This window comes from Manduca sexta, chromosome 14, assembly GCF_014839805.1.
Source record: "Manduca sexta isolate Smith_Timp_Sample1 chromosome 14, JHU_Msex_v1.0, whole genome shotgun sequence".
Classification (NCBI taxonomy): domain Eukaryota; kingdom Metazoa; phylum Arthropoda; class Insecta; order Lepidoptera; family Sphingidae; genus Manduca; species Manduca sexta.
The window spans coordinates 5,554,752-5,577,635 of NC_051128.1; the positions used below are offsets into that span (position 1 = coordinate 5,554,752).

General features: G+C 36.8%; 2 protein-coding genes across 4 annotated transcripts; one reads left to right on the top strand and one right to left on the bottom strand.

Moving 5' to 3' along the window:
* The first annotated feature begins 2,423 nt into the window (after positions 1-2,423).
* On the top strand, positions 2,424-19,971 carry LOC115456307 (mediator of RNA polymerase II transcription subunit 1). Of its 2 annotated transcripts, none has more exons than XM_030185342.2 (13): positions 2,424-2,590; positions 7,871-8,004; positions 8,183-8,306; positions 8,392-8,508; positions 8,681-8,819; positions 13,432-13,678; positions 13,920-14,049; positions 14,414-14,536; positions 14,971-15,151; positions 15,319-15,553; positions 15,795-15,949; positions 16,292-16,703; positions 16,830-19,371. In XM_030185342.2, exons 2-13 carry the CDS (start codon positions 7,904-7,906, stop codon positions 19,369-19,371), a joined length of 4,506 nt encoding a protein of 1,501 aa, XP_030041202.1. In that variant the 5' UTR covers positions 2,424-2,590; positions 7,871-7,903. The 2 variants fall into 2 exon arrangements, with proteins under 2 accessions (XP_030041202.1, XP_030041186.1); XM_030185326.2 differs by lacking the exon at positions 2,424-2,590 and adding an exon at positions 6,089-6,244 and having other exon boundaries at positions 16,830-19,971.
* LOC115456328 lies at positions 19,566-21,744 on the bottom strand. Of its 2 annotated transcripts, none has more exons than XM_030185357.2 (2): positions 21,382-21,744; positions 19,566-20,666 (listed from the first exon to the last, which is right to left on the bottom strand). In XM_030185357.2, the coding sequence occupies exon 2, from the start codon at positions 20,662-20,664 to the stop codon at positions 20,092-20,094; it is 573 nt and encodes a 190-aa protein (XP_030041217.1). In that variant the 5' UTR covers positions 20,665-20,666; positions 21,382-21,744; the 3' UTR covers positions 19,566-20,091. The 2 variants fall into 2 exon arrangements, with proteins under 2 accessions (XP_030041217.1, XP_030041209.1); XM_030185349.2 differs by having other exon boundaries at positions 19,566-20,669; positions 21,382-21,741.
* Positions 21,745-22,884: the final 1,140 nt, after the last annotated feature.

A 22,884-nucleotide genomic window follows, 5' to 3' on the forward strand; every position in this document is an offset into this window, starting at 1 on the left:
ATTCAAAAGTGCGATAAAATAATTCCATGTACAAATTACTAAACATTAAATAATAAAAACTTTTCATGGAACATCTTATACATTTTCAAAGAATTCACAATCTTGCTTGACAAGTGCAGACGCGTACAAAATAATTTTCAACCGCCCCAAGCCATTGAACTTGTACGCAACTTTCACATAAACAATGTTAATTCTCGTGTGTGTACTAGAACATACTAAAACCTTGTTCTTCTGTTTGTGTGGTACAATTTATCTTGTAGTACCTTGTGTTGCATGGCATGTACATTCTTTCAAGGTTTTGAACGATACTTGGTTTGCTACTTAACGGTTTGAATTAGGAAAACATACCTAATTACGAATTTGGTCTGTTGTGAGTTAAGAATTGTAAACTATAACTAGTTTGACTGCCTCGGGGGCGTCGTTTTATTGCGTGCGCGGTACGACCCCGAGGTACACTGGTTCGAATTCCGGTTCGATCAAAGTGATATTGGATGTTTCTCCTCAATGTCATGCCGGAATGTGGAATTTCTGCCCGATATGGCGATAGGACCGCCCTATATTCCATCATGGGACTGAACATGCAAGGCCATAAGTGGGTGCTCTTGTTCCATCTCTGCTTACTCGTTCAGGAATAAAAGCGTGATGAGAGTTTTTCTATTATTTGTATAACTAGTTCCCTTCAAGAGTATTTAAATATTACTAGTAGTCTTCGGTGACTTTAGCTGAAGATATCGTTTATATCAATAAATAAATACAATGCTTTAAATTAAACGCAGAAGGCCTTTACATTAAAAAGAAACACCATTGTGAACGCAGGTCGTATACTTATAAAGTAAGTTTCAAACAGCCAAAAGCATCTTTAATTTGATTCGTTAGTATTTTCGTGACACTTATCCGAGCCTTTTGATCCTCTCAGTTTGGGTCGGACGTGAGATGGATAATCGAAAGGAATATCCGTCACATTGAAGACTTTATCCGGGATGAGATATAAAGACATGATAAGTTATGAGTCTGTCTATTGTTTACGTTATTAGACCAAATTCTCAAGACTGTCCCATCTTTTTTTTCGGAATGTTCAAAGAAAGTGAAACTCAAGGTTACTCAAATTATATGGCTCGATTTATTTCGAATTTCGCCTCTTGTGGAGGTTACTAACTCACACTTTTAAACTTCGTAAAAAACAAGTATGTACGGGATAATGAGCCACGTAGCTCTAAAACCAACTTTAAGTCTAAAGTTTTTGCTTTGGTCGCATTTTTTTATGAGCTCTGTGCGTAGTTATCAAGCTATACAAATTAGTGGCAGAGTCGCATTGTAGTATAGGGGATACCCAGGTACATATGGAGTTAGTACCATTGTTTCCCAACACACAGCGACAGCTTTCTATTGTAGTGCGAAAGATTTCCCCAAGATTGATCACCTCCTTCCCTGCCTTTTTTTTTTTTTTTTGATTTCGCGGAGAAAGTCCCTTATTACTACCGCCCAGCCTTCGTGGGGAGTGACTGAGCGATTAAGCTGGGGTAGCCGTGCCTTACGGCCCGGCGTTCAGCCGCCCTGATTTGATGACGACCTTCGGGCGACCGCCGGGCCGAGTCCCTAACCCTATATACAACTTAACCTATGCACGGCCTACCAGCTAAAACTCCGCGGTGGCCCTCTTCGGCGCATTAGGGACGGCTGCGGGCTTCCTCTGACGTTGAAGTGTCTAGTCTGCGACCGCAGCCGCCCCTGCGCGGTGCCGCCTTGCGGCCCGTCTCCTATGGGTGGGGGGCTCAGAAGCCCCCGCGCACCGAAGGACGCCCTCGGCGTCTACGGCAGCATGAGGCCAACTACACACTGCCGTCCATCCCGGGGGTCACCACAATGTGCTAAGCATGCACAACCTTCACCAGCGGCCGACAGCCCCCTGCTGCCCGCCGGCGACCCCCCGATGGCCCCTATTAGTCGCCTTTTACGACAGGCAGGGGATACCGTGGTGGAATTCTCCAAACGCCCCCATTCCACAGGGCGGACCTCCTTCCCTGCCTAAGCTAGTGCGCATTCATGCTTATGGTACCGTGAGTACTGTGGTATAATATAGTAACCGTGAGTAATTGTGGACAATATATTATATCACTTAACATGGAATTACTGACTTGTTTGCTGCCTATGCTATAAAAAAAGTTCCTATCTCCTAGTTATCTGGCGGTAGTAATTAGTTTCTAGAATAGATAAATCACTGAAAGGCAGTTAATAATATTATTAATAAAGAAGAATGTGACGTCAAGGATCATTGGTATTGAAAAAGTCATACCTCGTACGCGTAAGACACAGTATACAACGTTATGAAACAGGTGTTCTTTATTTATTTAAATCTATTATATGCATCATGACGCTCGTGACCGCTCGTCCGTATCATATGCGTCACGAATCTGAACAGCTAGGTACGTAACCTCATCGTACAACCGTGATATAAATAATGTGTGCAATGTAAATTACAAAATATAATCCAAATATAATATAAATGAATGATGAACATGAACAGAATACACATGACGGAAAATGGATGGACCAGTTGCGGCTCTGTCTACAACTTCAGGGATAAAAAGACGTGAGTATGTGTCAATAATTTATAGTAATAAGTTATATAGGTGTAGGTACTATTATTTTTATAAATCAAATAACCCGAATAACACGTTACAAAATCCCAACAATTTACCGATGATCCTAGTCTGAAACACGAGATATACTTAACAATCCTTTAAGGAATTAGCAACGAGGTTTAACAACCGAAATACTTTATAACAGAAACCAAACTCTAGGGATGCTTTAATACAGAAAAGCTTCTCATGAATATAGATTTATGTAATATAAGCTACTTACAATCAATTAAAACACGCGGTTCTGTCCACGAGAATTTTTTTTCAAACTAAACGTCTCATACCAACCGTGCATTTACTTATGTCCTGTGTAAAAGAAATAACATCCCACTTTCTGATTCAAACTCGTCAAAATCTAATTTTATCCGTACTTCTTTACACGTGCCACAAATAATTACCTAGGTATCCATTTTTAGAGTGAAATGTAATAGAAAGACAGACAGAGATTTTTTTTTAACTATTTTTAGGTAGGCATCGTTATCTACAAAAGTACATACATAGTATCACACCTCTATCCCATAGGGGTAGGCAGAGACTATGGAATGCCACTTTGCACGATTTTGGCATACTTCTCTCGCTTCCTCCAATTTCATTGATCTTTTCATGAAATCCCGCTGGCCTTTACTAAGAATGTCAGATATCAGACATTCGAAGGTTTGGTGCGGTTGACCCCTATGGGCTCTTCTATCCACAATCGCCTTATAAATCCTCTTTGTCAGTCTCTTATCATCCATCCTCTCCAAATGCCCAAACCACCTTAGCATACCCTTCTCAATAGTTAAGTATCTACCCTATATTTATACATTATTAGTGAAATTCGTTACAGAAAGACTTTAAAATTGTTTTTATGTGATAATATTGATCACGGCAAAAATTAAAAGATTACTTAGTTGAATCGTAAACATTCTTAGGTACTTAAAAATATGCAATTGAAAATGAATAATACTAATTAATCTATGAAGCTGAAATTTGAACACGCTAATGTCAGGAACTACTCGTGCGAATTCAAAAATTCTTTTACTGATGGATAGCCCATATATCTATTGAGGGAGGCTATAGTCCATAGGGTATATAACATCAGGCTATTACCAATAGGAGCGGAGCATCGGAGAGCTTCCGTTGCGTGTGCTGCGTAAATGTTTAAAGTTACGCAACAACCACATATGACGAAATTGTTCCTCTTAAAAAATTCTAATAAATATATTATAAAACATGCCATCCCCCACTGCATCTGTTTGCCTGTCTGAACGCCATAAACTCAAAAACGACCTAACGGATTTCGATGACATTTGATATGGAGATCTAGTTTGAGACCCTAGGGAAGGCATAGACTACGTTCTATGCCGGGAAAATATGTAGCGGGACTTTATCCCGGAAAAACCCTTGCATATGAGCGAAGCCGCGAGCAAAAGTTAGTATTTTATAAGCAGGAACAATAGTCATAACTTGATCATCATATTCAGACGCGTCCGCGTTCAAAACACTTATGTTATGTCGGTATTAGATAAATTCCGATTGATTTACCTGCGAAATGTAATGCCATTTTTCAGAAAATTCGAATTCTTGCTATACCTATGTATTTACACACTATCATACTGAGGATGAGGCCATTACGTCAGTATTTAATAATAAAAAGGTTCAAGTCTTTACAGCTCACAGATGTAATTGTAAGCACAGAATACTATCATACTCACGATAACAATTCCATATTATTACTATTATTTAAAATTGATTATAAGTTTGCATGCCATCTAGTAGCATCTAACGTAGTGGTTATTAGCTCCTGGATAGCACCCTAGTAGCGTACGTCACAAATGAAATGAGGGTCCTCACTCTTCTATAATGAAACTCACGAGGTGGCGACACTGAATTATAAGAGTTTTGATAAAAGTTACAATATCTCTGTCAATATACATGAGGGTCTTGTCTCCGGACCGGACAATAACAAGTATTGTAGTTAGTGACGATGTTTTTCATTCATTTATGATTCTTCTTGCCTCTACCCCCATAGTTATAATCAATGAAAATATACAAATTACAAACACTTGTACGTTAGAGTTAAAATGGAGTTTTATACTACTTTCCAGAAAAGCAAAGGTCAAAGCTATACAGCCTACGAGTAACATTTTAGGACATTGTGACTAAATACTTAAGTTTGTATAATCTATATATATAAAAATCAATTGCTGTTCGTTAGTCTCGCTAAAACTCCAGAACGGCTGAACGGATTTATCTTATCTTGGTCTTGAATTATTCGTGGAGGTCTAGGGAAGGTTTAAAAGGTGAGAAAAATTCGAATAATTGCCGGGAAAATCCTCAAAACAGCATTTTTCTATTTCCCATACAAACGTTTTCTAAATAAAATGGAGAGTCAATTTGTAATTTTAGCTAACTTCAGTTGTTAATATAATATATAACTCAAAGGTGACTGACAGTGATATATCAAGGAACAGCCCAAACCATTGGACGGATCGGGCTAAGACTTTACATGCATAAAGCTACTATGACGTAGGCATCCCCTAAGAAAGGATTTTGATAAATTCTACCCTTAAGGGGATAAAATAGGGGATGAAAGTTTGTATAAATGTTCTTAGATTTTCGACTGATTGAACTGAAATTATAGATTGGGGATAAAATTAGTTTGAACTTATAAGTACCGGGAAAATATGTAGCAAGACTTTTATCAAACAGTGGAATTTTATCCTGGAAAACACCTTCACGCGGGCGAAGCCGCGAGCAAAAGCTAGTTATATAATATTAAATGGCTTCATATCTATTTAAATTCAAAATATGTCTAGGTACTATGTTTTCAAGTTTGTAAGACTGAATAATTATTTATAAAATATAATTATGCATGTTTTTACGTACAGTATTCTTATTGTAAACATAGCATAATAATAATATTATTGTTTCTCCAAGTTAAGGACATTTTACATTACATTACGTGATTAAACAAAATCACATAGACTCGCACAGGTTTTCAAACGTACCTACTTTCCCTTGGCATTTGGCATTTGGCCTCGTAATTACATTATTACGTTGTGGATATTCGATAACAGTCGCAAATTATGGAAACTATTCAGTCTATCTCTTTCACTCGCGTAGCTATCCTAAGGATACTAGCGCCACAAATGTCAATCGTGTTGATAGTAGGATACATACGTTATTTATCCGCATTATAGCATTTATAGCAAATGGCATCGCGTGTAAATGACAGGCTTGCTTTTTTTCACAAAAATAATATTTTTTATCGAATAAAACGACAAATTATGAGCGTTTATTAATATAATAGTAATGTTTTGTTGAAATTTTATAATTTTAATGTATCGGGAGTGAAAAGTTACTGATTTAAACAAAAAGACAATACGAATCAGATGTTCGGTGTCGTTCAGTGATTGTTCTTGTGTTATCGCATTTTTTTTTTACCAAAAGTACTATAATTTTAAAAAATGACTGACGGAAATTTAATCATGGCTTCTGCAAATGGGTTGATAGATAAATCAAAGGAACTCCAAAAGGAAATCCTTATGGAGAAATTGAGATCTAAAACATCTCAATTCAAAAATTTGTCTGAGACCTCTAAAGCTGTGAGAATGGCGATGCTGGTGAGTATAAATCCTTTAGCCAACATTTGTTTGAACAATATTTTTTTTATATCAGGCCCCAAAAATCACGACTTTTTAGTAACTATTGCTTAATAGTTATATGTATCTAAAAAGCCCCAACACCACACATAGAGAGACTATATGGACAAGAATACCTGTATAATACTTAATGGATTATGAAGACATAGCAACTTATTTTAAATAGCCATGTGACCTAAGAAATTTAGCCGCTTCCCATTAGCTCCCTTAGGGTATAAATACACAACCATTTCATGATATTGGAAAGAAACTTACAATGTTTCATATTTATTAAATTACTGGTAAATACGTAGATATCTAATAATCTTGTGACTGGTCTGCAATGCAGGCTATGGAGAAAGTAAATTTTACTTGCAACATACACTTTAAACATAAAATATGTATTTCTTTTATGAGTCTTATTACCACTCATGCACATTGAGTTGCCAACATAAGTTTTTTTTAATGATTAAATAATTTAATTACAAATACTATTACTACAATGGATGATTAGTCCATACATATCATCAATATCTTTAATTTCTAGATGTATTAAAAAGCTTCTTGAAAAACCAATTGTGTTAACTATGACTAATGACTATATTTCTGTGGTGAAAAGTAAAAACTGTTAAGAAATATATATATAGTTTCATTTACTACCATTAATATACCATAATTTGGAAAAGTTAAGTATTTGACAAGTTTGCAAACATGTAAGCCATTAGCCAGTTCCTATATTCTGCAGACCTTTTCGCAATTAGCTTTAAAATAGCTTTTGCTTAGTTTGAGAGACAGCGATCCATATATATGATTAAGCCTTAAGAAATTTTGGATATTTATGTATTTTTCTCTTTTATTTTTGTGGCTAAGCAAGTATGTAAATAAATAAATAAAAATTGATATATTTCAATGACAAAGCCATACAATCAGTCCTAGCTTCCCTTTTATGTTTATGTCATAAATAAACATATTTTTTTTTAATTTAATTTACAAAACCTATTTATATTTTAAATTATCTTATATTAAAGAGCCTATTTAATATTTCAAATTGCAAAATCAGTCAATATCAACAGCATATAAGTATCACTTTAGCATAGCTATGTCAAGAGCATACTCAAAAGTCCTTCAATATCATCTCCTCAGGTAAAATTAATGATCTAATGCATCCTTACTATAGTTGGCCTTCCTTTGAGTTTAATTGGATCAGTTGTAAGTTCAGTATTACATTGATGATCATGAAACTAGATAATTTGCATTAAGTCGTAACATATTTTAGATAAATTTTTCTATGTAATTGAGTTATGGACAACTTGTATCAATATGGAAAACATTTAGCTCACTAGGCATGATGATGTGTAAGCACTTATTATTATATAGTCCCAGTTTATTGATATACATCATTTATATATATTTCAATAGAAAGTGCCTTTAATGTCGACAACTTTAGTCTTGTTATTTGTATATTTCATTTTTACCAAGTTTCAACATGTCAAATATAATAATTATAATGGGCATAAATAACATACAGAGTACATAATAAATAAATGCCACCATAAATACAGTTTGTCTATAATTGCATAAATCCAAAGAGATAATTTTAATATGCAGGATAAAAGATGGGGTGTGGACAGCGCAGATAGAATGATACTCCAAAAATGTCTAGACAGCTTACAACATTGTATAAAAATTACTTCACTGCAAAGTCTTATAGAAAGGCTTGAATGTCTTTCAAGACAACTTGGGTATGTAGCTATTTTGGCCATAACTTTTGTAACATACATTTGAGCATATTTTATCTCCATAAGTGTATGATTTACCAAAGATCAATTAAAATTTATTGAAAATACATCAATTTTGTGTTCTAATTTAAGTATGTTAAATAAACAATAGTACTGGATATCTAATAAAATTGTTTTTCAGATTGAAATTTGTTGTGGGGACATCAGGCGTGAATCTCTTTATATCATCAGATATGTTTTATTTAGAAATCCTTGTTGAATCATCTGGAGGAGTTAAAGATGTCAAAATTCATCATGAAGGCAGGGTACTCTCAGTCTATTCACAAACTTTTTAATTTTTTTAATGTAATGTAATGAATTTATTTATTATAGTAATGTTATGTATTGTAGATAGAGCAGCAAAGTTGTGAAGAACTGGTAAATTGTATATCAAGAGGAGACTTTGCCGACTTTACCGCTCAGTTGGAGGGACTTACTGCTGTGTATCAACTCAATGCAGAAAAAAAGGTATGTTTCTATTGTATTGTTTTCTATGTTCATAAACATCTTATCCTGTATAAATTCTTATCGTTTAAAAACTGGTTAATTAAATTGAATTACTTTAGCTTTGTATTTAAGAGAAGAAAATAAAAAAAAGCATTACATATTTGTTCTTTTAAATTTGAATTATTGATTTCAGGTGAAATGTAAAGCATTCAGTGCCCTTCAGAGTCTGGAAGAAGATCTTTGCACTTTACGACATCTTCAGAACTACATCAAGGACCCTTGGGCACAGGTTCATAAGAGTCCCATTGGTTTCCTACAAAAACGAAGAGGAGGTTAAATTTTATTTATTACATACAAATTCCCTTACATCAAATATGGTACTAAAATAAATGAGAAATATTTTTTGTACTTCAACAAGATGAAGCTGTTACATACACTGAGTTGCCATTACGACTTTGAGAAGACATCATCAGTACCCTGCATACACAGTCCAAGGCCTTTTCTACCCATTTGATAATAACCCACATATACTGAGGACTGCTTATTGTCGGATTTTTCATGCTTATTATATAAACATGGCATCTGAGTGCACTGTGTCTTTGCTTGACACAGAAAAGATTGTCATGGGTGATGTTCAGTGTATCGGTCAGTTAAACCACCAGTCTACCAATATGAGTAACGCTAAAGAAGAGACCCATTGTGCGGGATTTTCTACGGTGGTATTTTCAGATAACATAGGGAAAGGTTTTGGTACATTGCTAAGTAACAGTCTCGAGCACTCTGTTACTAATAACTGCCTGTCAGGAATGCACTATAAGGATATTGTTAAATGTTTAATAAGTAAAAATATAGTTCTCAGTCTTGTATTGCTCTTTTAGTGGGCAATAGTGAGAACTTATGTAAAAGGGATATTACAGAAAGCATTGCCTCTATGACCAAATTAAATTGTAAAAAGTAATATTATGTGCATTTCCCTTTCTGGCCAATGTACCAGACAGGTTAAATAAGCACATTCACATGTTAAACAATCATATGCAATTTTTAGTAAGTCACTATAGTGATAAACTGTTATTTTTGACATAAATAAATTTACAGACAATTGTAGATTTTCATTGACTAGAGATACTATGTATCTGTCAAAATTAGTTAAAGTTAAGATTGCTACATTGTTAGCATTTAATATTAACTCAGTCATAAGTACTATGACGAAGTCCTCCATTACTACATGTTTTAGTAGTATTACTAATATAAGTGTAGTAAATAATTTAAACAATTAGTTATGACAACAGAGAAAAGTGACTTAATATTAACTCATCAAAATATAAATCGTTTCTCTGGCAAAATACTTGACATAGAATTATTAGCAGAAAAATATAATATTGATATTTTATGTTTTACGGAGACATGGTTAAAAGCAGATAAAATGGCATTTAGTGTTAGTGGCTACAGAGTCGCCAGCTCGTTCTTTAGGATATCAGCAGAAGGTGGAGGCACCATGATCCTCATCAAGGATGGTGTCTCTCACAAGGATAGGCAGGATATTGTAAAACTTTCTGTAGAACGAGTGTGTGAGGTCGCGTGTGCAGAGACCAGTGGTTATATTATATTGTGTGTATATAGGCCTCCTTCATCAAGTATATTGGCATTTATTTCTAAAATGGAGGATATTCTTAAAAACTTAAAATGAATAATAACATTTTAGTCTGTGGGGACTTTAATATAGATTTGCTAGTGGATTCCACAGATAAAAGACTTTTTGAATTTACTTCAATCATTTAATCTAAACTGTCAATTTCTCGAGCCGACTAGATTAACTACAACTTCAGCTACCTGTATTGATAATGTTATTTCAAATTTTAAAATTAACTCTAAAGAATTATTAGCTGGCGTTCGCTCAGACCACACATGTCAAATGGTCAAACTGAATTGTGAAAGCAATAGAAGTAAGAACATAGTACAATTTAGACCCCTAACCCAATATAATCTACAGAAATTTAGTGCTAGGCTTAATTTGGTGTTGCCTATGCTGACTTGCGGTTCAGACAACCCAAATAATATGTTTAAAACATTATTAAATGGTATTACAAACATATTTAATAAAACATGTAGTGTAAAATCAGTGCCACTAAAAAATAAAATATCATTCAGTGCTTGGGCAACAAACGGTATTAGACGTAGTAGAGATGTTCTCTATGAATTATATGACAGAAGGTCCTTTACACCCAATGTCGAATTTAATAATTATGTGAGAACATACTCTCAAATTTTTAAACGTGTATGTAGGTATGCTAAAGCTGCCTATATCAGTAGTCATATTAAAAACTCAGATAATAGAATTAAAACTACTTGGAAAATTATTAATACTGAAACTGGCAAAATAAAACTAATGACAAGATTTTATTGAACATTAATGACGAGCTAGTTTCAGATAAATATAGAATAGCTAATTACTTTGAACATTTTTTACTAACATACCTTTTGAAACGACAAAATGTCTGCCATCCTCACCAGGGGCAGCTGAGTCGTTCTTAAAACAAAATGTTGATCTGTCGATTCCAAATTTCGAATTTGAGTTTGTCACGCACTCTGATATAATAAAAGTATTTAAGAGCTTAAACATGAAGAGTACTGAAGACCTATGGGGTTTATCTGTTAAAGCGTTGCAGTCAGTAATAGACAACATTGCCCCAATTCTTGCGGAAATCTTTAACTGCTGCGTCAGAGACGGCATATTTCCTGATCTTATGAAGGTTAGTAAAGTAGTACCAATTTTTAAAGCAGGTTGTTCTAACACCCCTCTAATTTCAGACCTATTTCTATTTTACCAGCCTTAAGTAAGGTATTTGAAAACTAATGCTTAACCAAATGCTGGTGTTTTTAATAAAAATGGGATCTTACATAATAGACAATTCGGCTTTACAAAAGGCAGATCCACGCAAGATGCTGGACGTGCTTTAGTCAAAGCTGTGTTAGATGCTTGGGAGGGATCCCAGGATGCACTGGGGGTCTTTTGTGATCTTTCTAAGGCATTCGATTGCGTCGATCACAAAACCCTCATTTTAAAGCTTCATTATTATGGTATTAGAGGAATTGGACTTAAACTAATATCTTCATATTTATCAGGTCGAAATCAAAAGGTATTTATCGACAACGTCTCCTCTGCCGGGTCCGCAGTTAGAATTGGGGTTCCCCAGGGTTCCATATTGGGTCCATTCCTATTCTTAGTTTACATAAATGATCTGCCTTACATGGTTGATAATATGGCAGATGTAGTATTGTTCGCTGACGACACTTCGATTATTTTTAAGTTAAATAGAAGGGATGAGAATCTCGGTGAGCCACATAAAGTACTTAGTTTGATTTCTGACTGGTTCTCTTCTAATAATTTACTTTTAAATGCCGCAAAAACGAAATGTGTCAGATTTTCGTTACTGACTATAAAAAAGGAACTAAATATTGATTTAGATGGGGATAAATTAGTATTAGTTCCCTGAACGGTCTTCCTCGTGGTTTCAATCGATAGTAAATTGCAATAGGGCCCCCATATTCAAAAAATTTCTAGTAAACTGAGCTCTGCCGTGTTTGCTATTAGGAAGTTTAGACAATTAACTGACGTGGCTACGGCAAGGCTAGTGTATTTTGCATACTTTCACAGCATTATGTCCTATTGTATTCTTCTGTGGGGCTCTGCTGCAGATCTGCAGACCATTTTTATCTTGCAGAAACGAGCGATTAGAGCTATTTACAACCTTCGCTCTCATGATTCCCTTAGGCAAATGTTTAAGGAGGTGAATATACTGACTTTGCCGGCCGAATATATTTTTCAGAATATAATGTACGTACGTAAAAACCTTAGTACTTTTATTAAAAACAGTGACTTGCATAGTCTAAATACCAGAAATAAAAATAAATTGGTTGTCCCTAATCATAGGCTCTGTAAAACCAATAAATCTTTCTTAGTTAATAGCATTAAGTTCTATAATAAACTTCCCTTCGAAGTTACCAATTTGACCGAACAAAAATTCAAGTGTTATGTTAAGCGTGAATTAATGTGTAAAGGATACTATACTGTATCTGATTACCTTAATGATAAGACGGTTTGGAAAGTTTGTCCTGCACACAATGACCCACCATGTTAGCACACATTAGTAATTAATTAACTGCCTAAAATGTCTTTGTTACATGTCTCACATGCTTTTTTTTATATAATAATGACATTTCTATAGTTCTAATTTGACATAATCATATCATATCTTAATGAAATGTAATTTTTGAAAGACGACCACCCGATCATGTTGTGTTTGCCTGTTCAATATCACTATTTTTTTCTTTTCTCATGATTGAAAACTATGATTGTAAATGTAGGCGAATGCACGCTGTACGCCGTTATTTAAGTATGAATCTATGTTCTCTTTTATTTGCTATCGCTAATTTTATTTTATGCCGCTCCAGGTTTAGTCGATTGGATTTCATCTTATCCCATGTTAACGGTGATGTGCGTGCATTAGCTTATATAACTATTGTGACTATGTACAAGAAAGACTTGGAAAAAATACAAAAGAAGTACTGAACAATTGATGACAAAAAAGAAAGCCCGGAGTTTCTTTCTGCCTTTCTTCTTCGGGTAGTCATCACTTAGGTAGCTAGTGAAAGGCTGGTAGGTTAGCTAGGCTAGGGCTCATGTCCTCACCGGTGAGGATCGCGACGCGTTACCCTTCTATTTCCCCTACTTGCCAGCCCGAGCTGGTTACTTCGTACTTTGTACCTAATCTTTTGTATAAACTTTATCCCTAATTTAAAATCTCCATAGTTATATAAGTGATTTTAATAGTTGTTTAGAAATAATAATTATTCTTATTCTTTGTTTTGACGTATCATAAGTGCAACTTTGTTCGCCTACGTGATAAATAAAGTATTTTATTTTTAAACAAAAATATTTTGCAGGTCACGCAATGCGACTGACGTATTTCGTATCGCCGTACGAGCTGCTAGACAAAGATAAAGGCTTACAGCCCCTCACTGTGGATCTTCTTACATTGGGCAAGCCATCTGCTTCCAATGGATTAGCGTCGCTAGTGGCTCCCTCACACACCCCTATAGGACAGTCGGCTACAGTGTTACTCGAAGGTTCTACTGCGAATAAACTGCAGCTATCGGCTATTATATCAAACGGAGCACGATCAGGAAAAGGGTATGTTACTACTATTTTTGCCCAAATATTATAACTTGGTTAAAAATTTACATTCCGAAAAAAGCGTGTTTTAAAATATAAACACAGGTAAATTCAAATAAAAAACTTTAACGAACTGCGTTTATTTTCTAATTTGATGTATGTTACAAATGTTTTGTAGTCGATTTGCGATATGATACAGTCTTGAGAAAATTGACATATTACCTCTATATTTGAATAATGGTGGTATTTTGTTTTTCAGAAATGTTCCAATATATGCTCAATTGGTGCCTCAGAACAGTGCGATGCTGCCCGCTTGTTTCACGTTGAAGCTCTCACAGCCCACACCGCTTTGCTCAGGACTAGCGAAGCTTATACATGCAACCACTGAGGTACTTTATATTACTTTTACTAACCTCGGGCCGCATTTTGTATATTTCCTAGTTTTCATCTTATTAAATACTAATGTATGTTCGGCTGTATTAATTTGGTTATTGTACTCTTGAAAACATTAAACTTATCAAGATGTTTAAATTACTTTTGCAATCAATGTGTTGCAAACATAATTTCAGCATTGAAGACAATGTAATGTTGATATAAAACTATATTCCAGACTTTTCGGCCCCAGTGCCCATGAAGCCTGCAGACTTCGAAACGTTAGGAAAAAATAATAGTATTAAAACTAATTTTATTTTAACGTAAAACATTCGTGTAAATATAAGAAATCATTATGCAATGTAATGTGTTTAATTCAAGGTGGAAGTGGCAGGAGACTGGGCCAACGCGAAACCCATGCTGGGTCTGGTTGCACAGCAAGCGTACAACAAACTGACACCCGGCAAGACCGTCGAGCTCAACCTCAGCAAAGGACTCTTTGTGGTGAGTTAAAGATGCAATATTATTATGTATGGTTCTCATGCTCCAATGTGTAAGTATACGCTCAATTAAACGGGTTCGTCCTTGTTGCTTAAAATCGGATGTTAGCAGTAGTGTTTTCCAAATAACCCATTATACTCGTAAATAGGTTTCCTACGAGATTTAATAAGAGACTCCGACTTTTCCTGTTAATCTATTTATCTCTTGTAATTTTTTTCTGCAAGTTTGAGAGTTCACGATAGGAATTTCCAGTCAGTACTAGCTTAAAAGTGGGGCGTGCCGGCCATGCGCCTGGGGACCAGGACCTGTGCGAGGGTCGTAGGCGCCACAGGCTTTAACTTGACAGTCACCATCGGCTTTTGCGATCATTTGTATCTAATAAATTATAGTCGCCCGCGGCCAGACAGTATCCTTACAGTGGTCGTGCGTATGCGCAGAACCTGCCGGACCAGACGCAGTGCTACTTCGTGTGCGAGTCGCGCGGGCTGGAGGCGTGCGTGGTGTCGAGCGTGCCGTTCACGCACCCGTCGCACGTGCCGGCGCTGCTCGCCTGCCTCCGCCAGCAGGCGCTCTTCAACGCGCTGCTCGCCAGCTGCGTGCGTCTGCAGACCAAGCAAGGTACCACCACCCTCTGCTACTGGGCTAATCTAACCACAATAAGTGCCTACAGCGACTCGGGGAGTGTTACATAACGAAAATTAAAATAAATATTTCGCTGTATTATACTGTGTGCTCGTTTCTGTTATTTAAATGAAACAAAATACGTGTATATTGTTCTTCCATAGTGGTGGAATTGGAGAGCGTGTTGATGTTCGAAGTGAGCGCGTTGTCATGGCAACACATATCGATCTCGCTGGAGCACCCGCTGGAGGAGAGCATGGCGACGGTGGAGCTGGAGCTGTCGGACCCGGCGTCGCCGCGCGCATGCGTGTACACGCTCAACACGCCCGCGCGCGACCACGTCGACGACTACATCACTAAGGTGCTGCAGAAGAGCCACTCGATACCGATCACTTTGAGGTAAGGACGAAGCTACTCGGCAACGTGTCTGTGAATTATGCGCACATAGTTGACTACCAACTGCTCATGCCATCCAGCCAACAAATGTTTTCCGACTTTCAACTATGCGAAGCTGCCAGCTATGAACTAAACCATAGTTTATTATAATGCTATTAATGTAATATTCATCAACACAGTGCCTTATCAGTTTTACGTCACGTAATACCTACGATATAGATCAGCACTATATTTTTCTTCTCAGGTCATTGATAAAGATTTGGGATCGAGAGGCGGCCACGAAACAAATGAACGGCGGTTATTCGGCGCTAGAGCAAAATTTTAGCTATGGCGTGGGGGGCATCGACCCCGGGGGCGAACGCGCCAAACACGAACCGACCACACTCGCGAGGCAATCAGGTACGTTAACAAACTTCATTAAATCCACAATAATAATGTTTCTAGACCATTCGATAGAAATTGACGAAATTTAAAAAAACATGCTTAAACAGTACAGCACAGTAACAATTATCCAAGATGGAAGGATCGCGTGACTTATCACAACTAGTCGCTCAGGATATTTGCTTTTAGATTTTACTCAGTGTGGACAGGCCTATACTATTAAGTACCAGTAACTAATGCCTGCATTCATTTATTGAAATCATCATAAATGGTAGGGCACATTATCTTAAAATGAGGACGGTGTACAAAGTACATTGATTTCATGACCTTGAAAGAACTCTTTTTTTTTTTTTCCAACAGGCACGTACCTCTCGGAGCAGCAACATCACTTATCAATGATGTGCCAAGACTCTGCTGCTAGCGAGAGTAAAGCGCAAATAATAGAGGAGCGGAAATCAAAAAAGCGGAAAGCCGATTCCGATGCGTGGCCCACCGGTCCAAAAAAGGGCAAGCCTGGCCTCAGTGACATGATGGACTCTGACAGTGAGAGTGACAACTCAGACGCCTACGTCAACGAAGACGACAATACAATCAACAGTAACTCGACGAACGAAGACATAGAGGGTCAAGAGTCGTCCGTATCGCAAAACGAATTCGCGTCGGATCTGGAACTGTCTGGAATGGATGCTACAGATGCGCTAGGTGGCCAGGACAACCGGACCTCCTCCGACATGGACAACTCCAACGATGGAGACGTTGAAGACTTGATTAGGTTAGTAATTATATTTGTCAGTACAGTGCATGGTTGTGCCAAAATATTTATTAGAAATTAAGTACCATGCGCTAAAATATTTATAAGAAAGGCATGTATTGATACTTTTGTATTCTGTTGTTACAGGAATTCTTTTCAGAAGTCTGATCACAAAAGGCAAAAGCTTAAAAATAAAGAACCAGAAGTAAGAAGGAATACGTCGTCCCTACTATTAGACTTAACCGAAGGGAAGTCGTACATGCCGTCGTCGGTTAGCATTACCCCTATAGGTTCCACTCCCTCAGGTACAGGAGCGACAGGATCTGGATCGAGTTTATCTTCAATGCTCTGTTTGGATCGCAGGCCCGGGATAGAGATAATTCCGATCAGTTCAGCGGCACCGGCTGCCCTGCCCAGCTCGATCACAATAACACCCATAACATCATCGCAAATGAAATCAATGGATGACCGAATCAGATCTGAAAAGAAGTCAAGCAAATCCGGAGAAGAAAGGAGCAAAGAAAAGAAAAAGAAACGGAGGCGGGACGACTCTATGGGGCCCCCGGAAAAAGTTCCGCCCAAACAAGATCCGTTAACAAAGCCTGTCTCGGTGAGCATCAAGCCTACTGACGGATCCCCTTTAAGGCCCACGTCCCCAAACTCTCTGCTTAGAAAATTTAGTCCAAGTCCGACTCACGGTCGCTCTGTGTCTATAACAAAGTCTCCGAGCCCCAGTACAGTAAAGGGCCTAGGCAAACCCTCGGGATCGTCTAGCCACCACAGTAGCCCCCGGCATTCTCCAGTTCAGAATAGCCCTAAACATTTTCCTGGATACTCGAGTCCAAAAAACCATAGTATATCCTCACCGAAACACAGTTCGTCAGGTTCAGGAAAACCTAGCATGTCGGCTTTAAAGTCGGCAACTAGCGGCTCACCATCTGGCAAATCTGGCACTACGGGTTACGACCTCTCAAAAAAGATTTCTAAAGATAGTTACGGGTCCAGCTCAATGTCATCAAGAGACAAAGAAAAGAAACATTCTGGTTTGTCTTTTTCTAGTTCCGGTAGAAGTAGTCCGAAATTAAAAAACCCCATAAAGTTAAAACAGTTGGAAATAACGCCCGTATCTTGTGACAGTTCTGTTACTGAACCGTTAATATCCCCACCAAATGTAGAAGTCAAGCCAAACGCAAGTCAAGCTCGTAATAGAAAAGGTTCCCTAAGTGCTGTTATAGATAAACTTAAATCTGCCCAACATTGTGGTGGTGACGGGGATTTAAGTTCTAAATCTAGTGGATCTTCGAGTAGTGTTAATAAATTTTCTGATCAAAAAAACAGTTTACCAGGTGGCAGTACGAAACTCAGTGAAAGCAAAAATCAGGAATATATGGTCAAGCCCAGTTCGGATGGTATGAAAATTACAATTAATAAAACTAGGAGTAAGGAGTCATCGAGCAGTAGTTCAAAGTTAAATTACAGCAGTTCAAGTTCGAGTAAACAGTCGTCTCCTCAACTCACGCCTCCTAGTCAAGGTTCACCCAAAACGCACACAGGACTTAAACCTGGCGTTATAAGTGGGCCGGCCTCAAAAAAAACACAGGCGATGCAGTCATCTAAATCCGGTAGCATAACACCCGGCTCGACGCCACCTAAATCTAACATGAGCCCTTCGGAGTCAGCAGGCTCAAACCCAAACATGCCTAAAGTGCCTTATTCAAAGTCATCAAGCAGCAGTAGTGCTGGTATAAACCTTTCAAAATCTGCTTCTAAGTCTAGTTCAGGTTCTCCCAAAAGCAGCAGCTCTGATCTTGCTAAAATCATAAGAGATCGAGAAAGGGAAAAGGCTAGGACTAAACTAATGAGTAATTCGGAAAAATCAATATTTTCTTCAAAGTCCGAACGGCACTCTAGTCCTAGTGGTTCACGCGATGATGTAGACGGAGACAGGTACAAATCTAAAGACGCAAATTTTCTCGTTGAAGGTCTAATCAAACCTCTAGACACGAGTAAATTTCAAATACCCAAGTTAAAAAACCAAAACACTCCCGACAAAAATAGTCCAGCAGCACAATATGACAGCCGTTCCTTAGTAAATGACTTCACTCGCAATTTAGAACAAAATAAGTATGCTTTTTCTCATTTTGATAATCCAAATCGAACTGTGGATTCGCTACAAAAATCTGGTTACCCTTTAAATGTACCCAAACCGATGTCAGACAGACCACTGGAATATTCAAAAGCCTTAACAGATAGTATAGCTAAGGGGGAAAGTCCCCAACGAAATAAAGACGACGTCAAAGAAAGTTGCTCAGGGCCCTTTCCTATGATGCCCCTTGATTTCAAAACTGATATGGCGAAGGGGTTTCCCGCACCTAAAGGCAGCACAGAAGACAGGAAAGGCGCGGATTCATGTATGAAACCTCCAGCTAGCGGGTCCGTGGCGAGAAGCGGGGCTACCACACCGCAAGAAGCCGCTGAAATGCTTCTCGACTTTTCCTCCTCCTCAGGAAGCAAGGTATCCGGAATGGTAGCTGTTCGACCTGTATACCCGGCGTCGCCTGCTCTAGCTTTACAATTAGCTAAAAGTCCGGCTCCATCGCCTTTAATCGCCGCATCGCCTCATTCAAATTCTCCCTGTATCACCGATGACGAGCTCATGGACGAAGCCCTCGTCGGGCCTGGCAAATGAGAACAGGTTGACCTCCCCGCCAATGCAAGTAGCTCTGGCACTTTTATGTACCGGTAAAAACTATTCACCAGTTTTGAAATAATTACCGTATAGCCATTGATTGTTCTAGCCGTGAATATGTGTTTAGTATTAAAAGCTTTTGTTATTTATAAACTATATTTATTTAAGTTATGATCCGAATGAATACAATTCTCTCTTCTTTTTAAATATTTAATAATATAACGTATTTCATGTTTTAACGACCACGTTTATAATAATTATGTATTTAACAAATTGTGATTCGTATAAATGTTATAGGAGGGCGAAGTGGTGGTGTCATACCTTAAAAATATAAAAGACGTAGTTTACATAAGTTCACATGTTACTGGTTATTGTTAACAAAAGAACCACTTTGAAATAACTGCCATGAATGTAATACAACTTTGTGTACAACAATATTCCTAAGTGACACATAGCAAACAAAATACAATTTACAATTAATGTAAATAGGTGAATTTATATAATAATGGTATTGAATTGATTATATTGATAAGGCATTTATGTTTAAAGATAAATGATTTTTTATAAATAAATATCATAAAAATACAAAATAGTTTCCTATACCCTGTTTGTTATAATCTAATGACGTTTCCACCGGCAAGTATAGTTTTACAATAAATGCTTCGCGTGTGGTTGTTTCCACAAATGTACACTAATATTACCTGAAAAATATGTTAAAAATTAATAAAAATATCTTAGAGAGCTTGGATTATAGTAAAAACCGTAGTATGGGTAAAAGAAGTGTGCATTTCTGTAAGGATTTCTTCTAAAATTTCTTCTGGTAACGTAACGACGACGCGGCTTCTGCCTCTTCCTAAAAAATGGCAAGGGGGCAAAACCTGCTGCGGTTTCCATGATTTCATCTTGAACTTTGTTCATGGAGACAAATCTATATGAGTCATCAAATATTGGTTCGTAATTTACATTCAAGTCAGTCTCCATTTGCGGGAATACATCCATTGGGGGATTAATAATATTTTCTTCAATGGCGTCTTCGTCCGCTGAGTTGAATGTCGCTACAATGTTTTCCTCAATATTAGGTACTGATTCAGAAATTTCAAATTTCACCCCATTGTCACTTGGTGTTTCACTATTGGCTATTGACGAAGACTCATCTACAAAAGTTGTTTCTGGTTCTATAGTTTCTAATAATGGTGTCTTATCATTCTCTGCGTCAGCCGTTTCCTTTGATGCAGGATTTGCAATAACACTAACAAATCCCACGTATAATAACAAAACTGTCCTAGTCTTCATTTCTTCTGAAACAAATATTACTTGGTCACGAACAAATCACGAATTTAAAATTTTCAGAGACTGATGCTCTTATATTGCATAGGTTCTAGGTCAAAGAAAGGTGTCCGTTACCCTAAGTGATTGTTTGTTTAAATATTTAGCAGGGGTTTTCACACAAACTTTGAGCAGAAAATAAGTATAACTATACTTAATAATTATTCGTAGTTTAGTGTAAAAGGCTTAAAGTATGAAATTTGGTGCTAGCATTTACATCTATGGAGACAATAATTAATGCTATGTCTTTTGGTACCCCAAAGTAATTGTCAAGCTATCTCCTTCGCAGCAGTCCATATAAGGCTTTTCCTCAAAAATATTACCTTACCGGTTATCCATTCTTGTCGTGATTTAATTCAACACCAAAAGTTACATATAGTACCTATTTAATTTTAGAAATCCCCTTTGCTACTATAATATGAAATTTATAATTTTAATACTAAAATCTATAAATAATACAAAATGATGATAGTAAATACATACCCCCATGCATTAAGAACTAAGCTAAATTCATTTTCTCCCACTGTCAAGTATCTTGATTAAAATCCAAATTTTAAAATGTCAAATTCCCAGATATTCAATTATATTCACTAATTCCGTTTGAACTACGAAATATTTATACCTCGCATAAAAATTAGACAAACAATTTGAGATTTATTCCCTTAAATAAATAATCATACTTACATAATAAACAAATCCATTTTGCGGGCACGGTTGACGATATCGTGGATTAACCCTTCTCTGTCCTTGATAGTTTCTCCTTTGGGCTCTAGCTTTCTCTCGCCTCTCCTTGAGTTTCTTCATGGCGAATCGCGGCAGAAAAGGGTTTTGCGACTCCGCTGCTTCCATCATTTCATCACCGCGATTTTGCACAGCTGTTAACTTCGAGCCCCCTACAGGAGACCCTTGAACAATTGCTACTAGAGTAACCAGCAGAATTATGACATAAATCTTGAAATACATTTTGTACTGAAGTACTAAAGCGTACGGTAGTTAATCCCAGTTTATCCGCATACGAGTCTGTGTCCGTGTTTTATAGGGCCGATAATTAACATCGTATGACACATTCTTGGTGCATTTGTTTACCATAACGTTGTATTTTAGGAAATGTAACGGGTCATACGGCCGTCTCCAATTATCACGTCCTCGGCTCGTATTCATAGGCCGGGGCATGTGAATAATATTGAATTTGGAGACCCAGTTCAATAATAACGGGTGTCAGTAGGACTTTGTATGCTCTAGATATCTTAATAGGAATTGGAATTTGTAAACATACAGCAAATAAAATGTAGTATGTAATAATTTATAGATATTTTCTATATTTCGAAAGATATGCTTAATTGATCTTAAACGATTTTATTAAAACTTTGTATCTATACAACAATATAGTAAATTTTAAACTAAACTAAAATAAATATCTGAAAATACCATAAAACCACCTCTATCTTTTCTGTATAACATATTTTCCTGTGTCCATATAATATTTTATTTATTTAAGGATGTCTGTTATTCTTATTAGCAAGATTGACATTTTGTATTTGTCTTTGTTCTTTTTGTGTACCTATAGTACAACAACACACGCAGACTGCAGTTAATTAGTACGAAAGGTTATTGACTTATGTCAAGTTTAAATATTTTTTAGTCAAACTATTGCTGAAAATCAAACTAATTCCACAAAATGCACGTTTCCAGCCACTCTCCGCCCCTTTCTGCTCTACTATAGAGCCTATTAAACTTAGTAAGCAAGTATTACCATCAAACCTAACAACCACAATGCTTACCAATAGGGGCATTCCACGTGAAGCGGGCACGAAAAAAAACTCGATGTCTCAGATTTTCGTAATATTTGATTATGTTATACCTGTATATGTCCTCGATCCAGATACAAAATATTATTAAAGTGTAAAGCCTGGTAAGCGAGTTAAAGGACTTTGAAGTATTGACTGGCCGGCTGGTATACGCCACTTCGAATCCAATTATCAAGTTTTTAAATGTTACAATAAAATAAATAAAGCAATGAAATAAATACTTCATTTAATGAGCTTTTTTATTGTATTTTTGGAAATTGAAAAATGTTTTTTTTTCTTTGAAAAAAATATGTTTGAAAGTTTCAAACTTGAATTTCACAAAGTTGGCATATTTATATTTTTTTTATTTTTTTTCTAAAAATAGCTCCTATTGTATAGA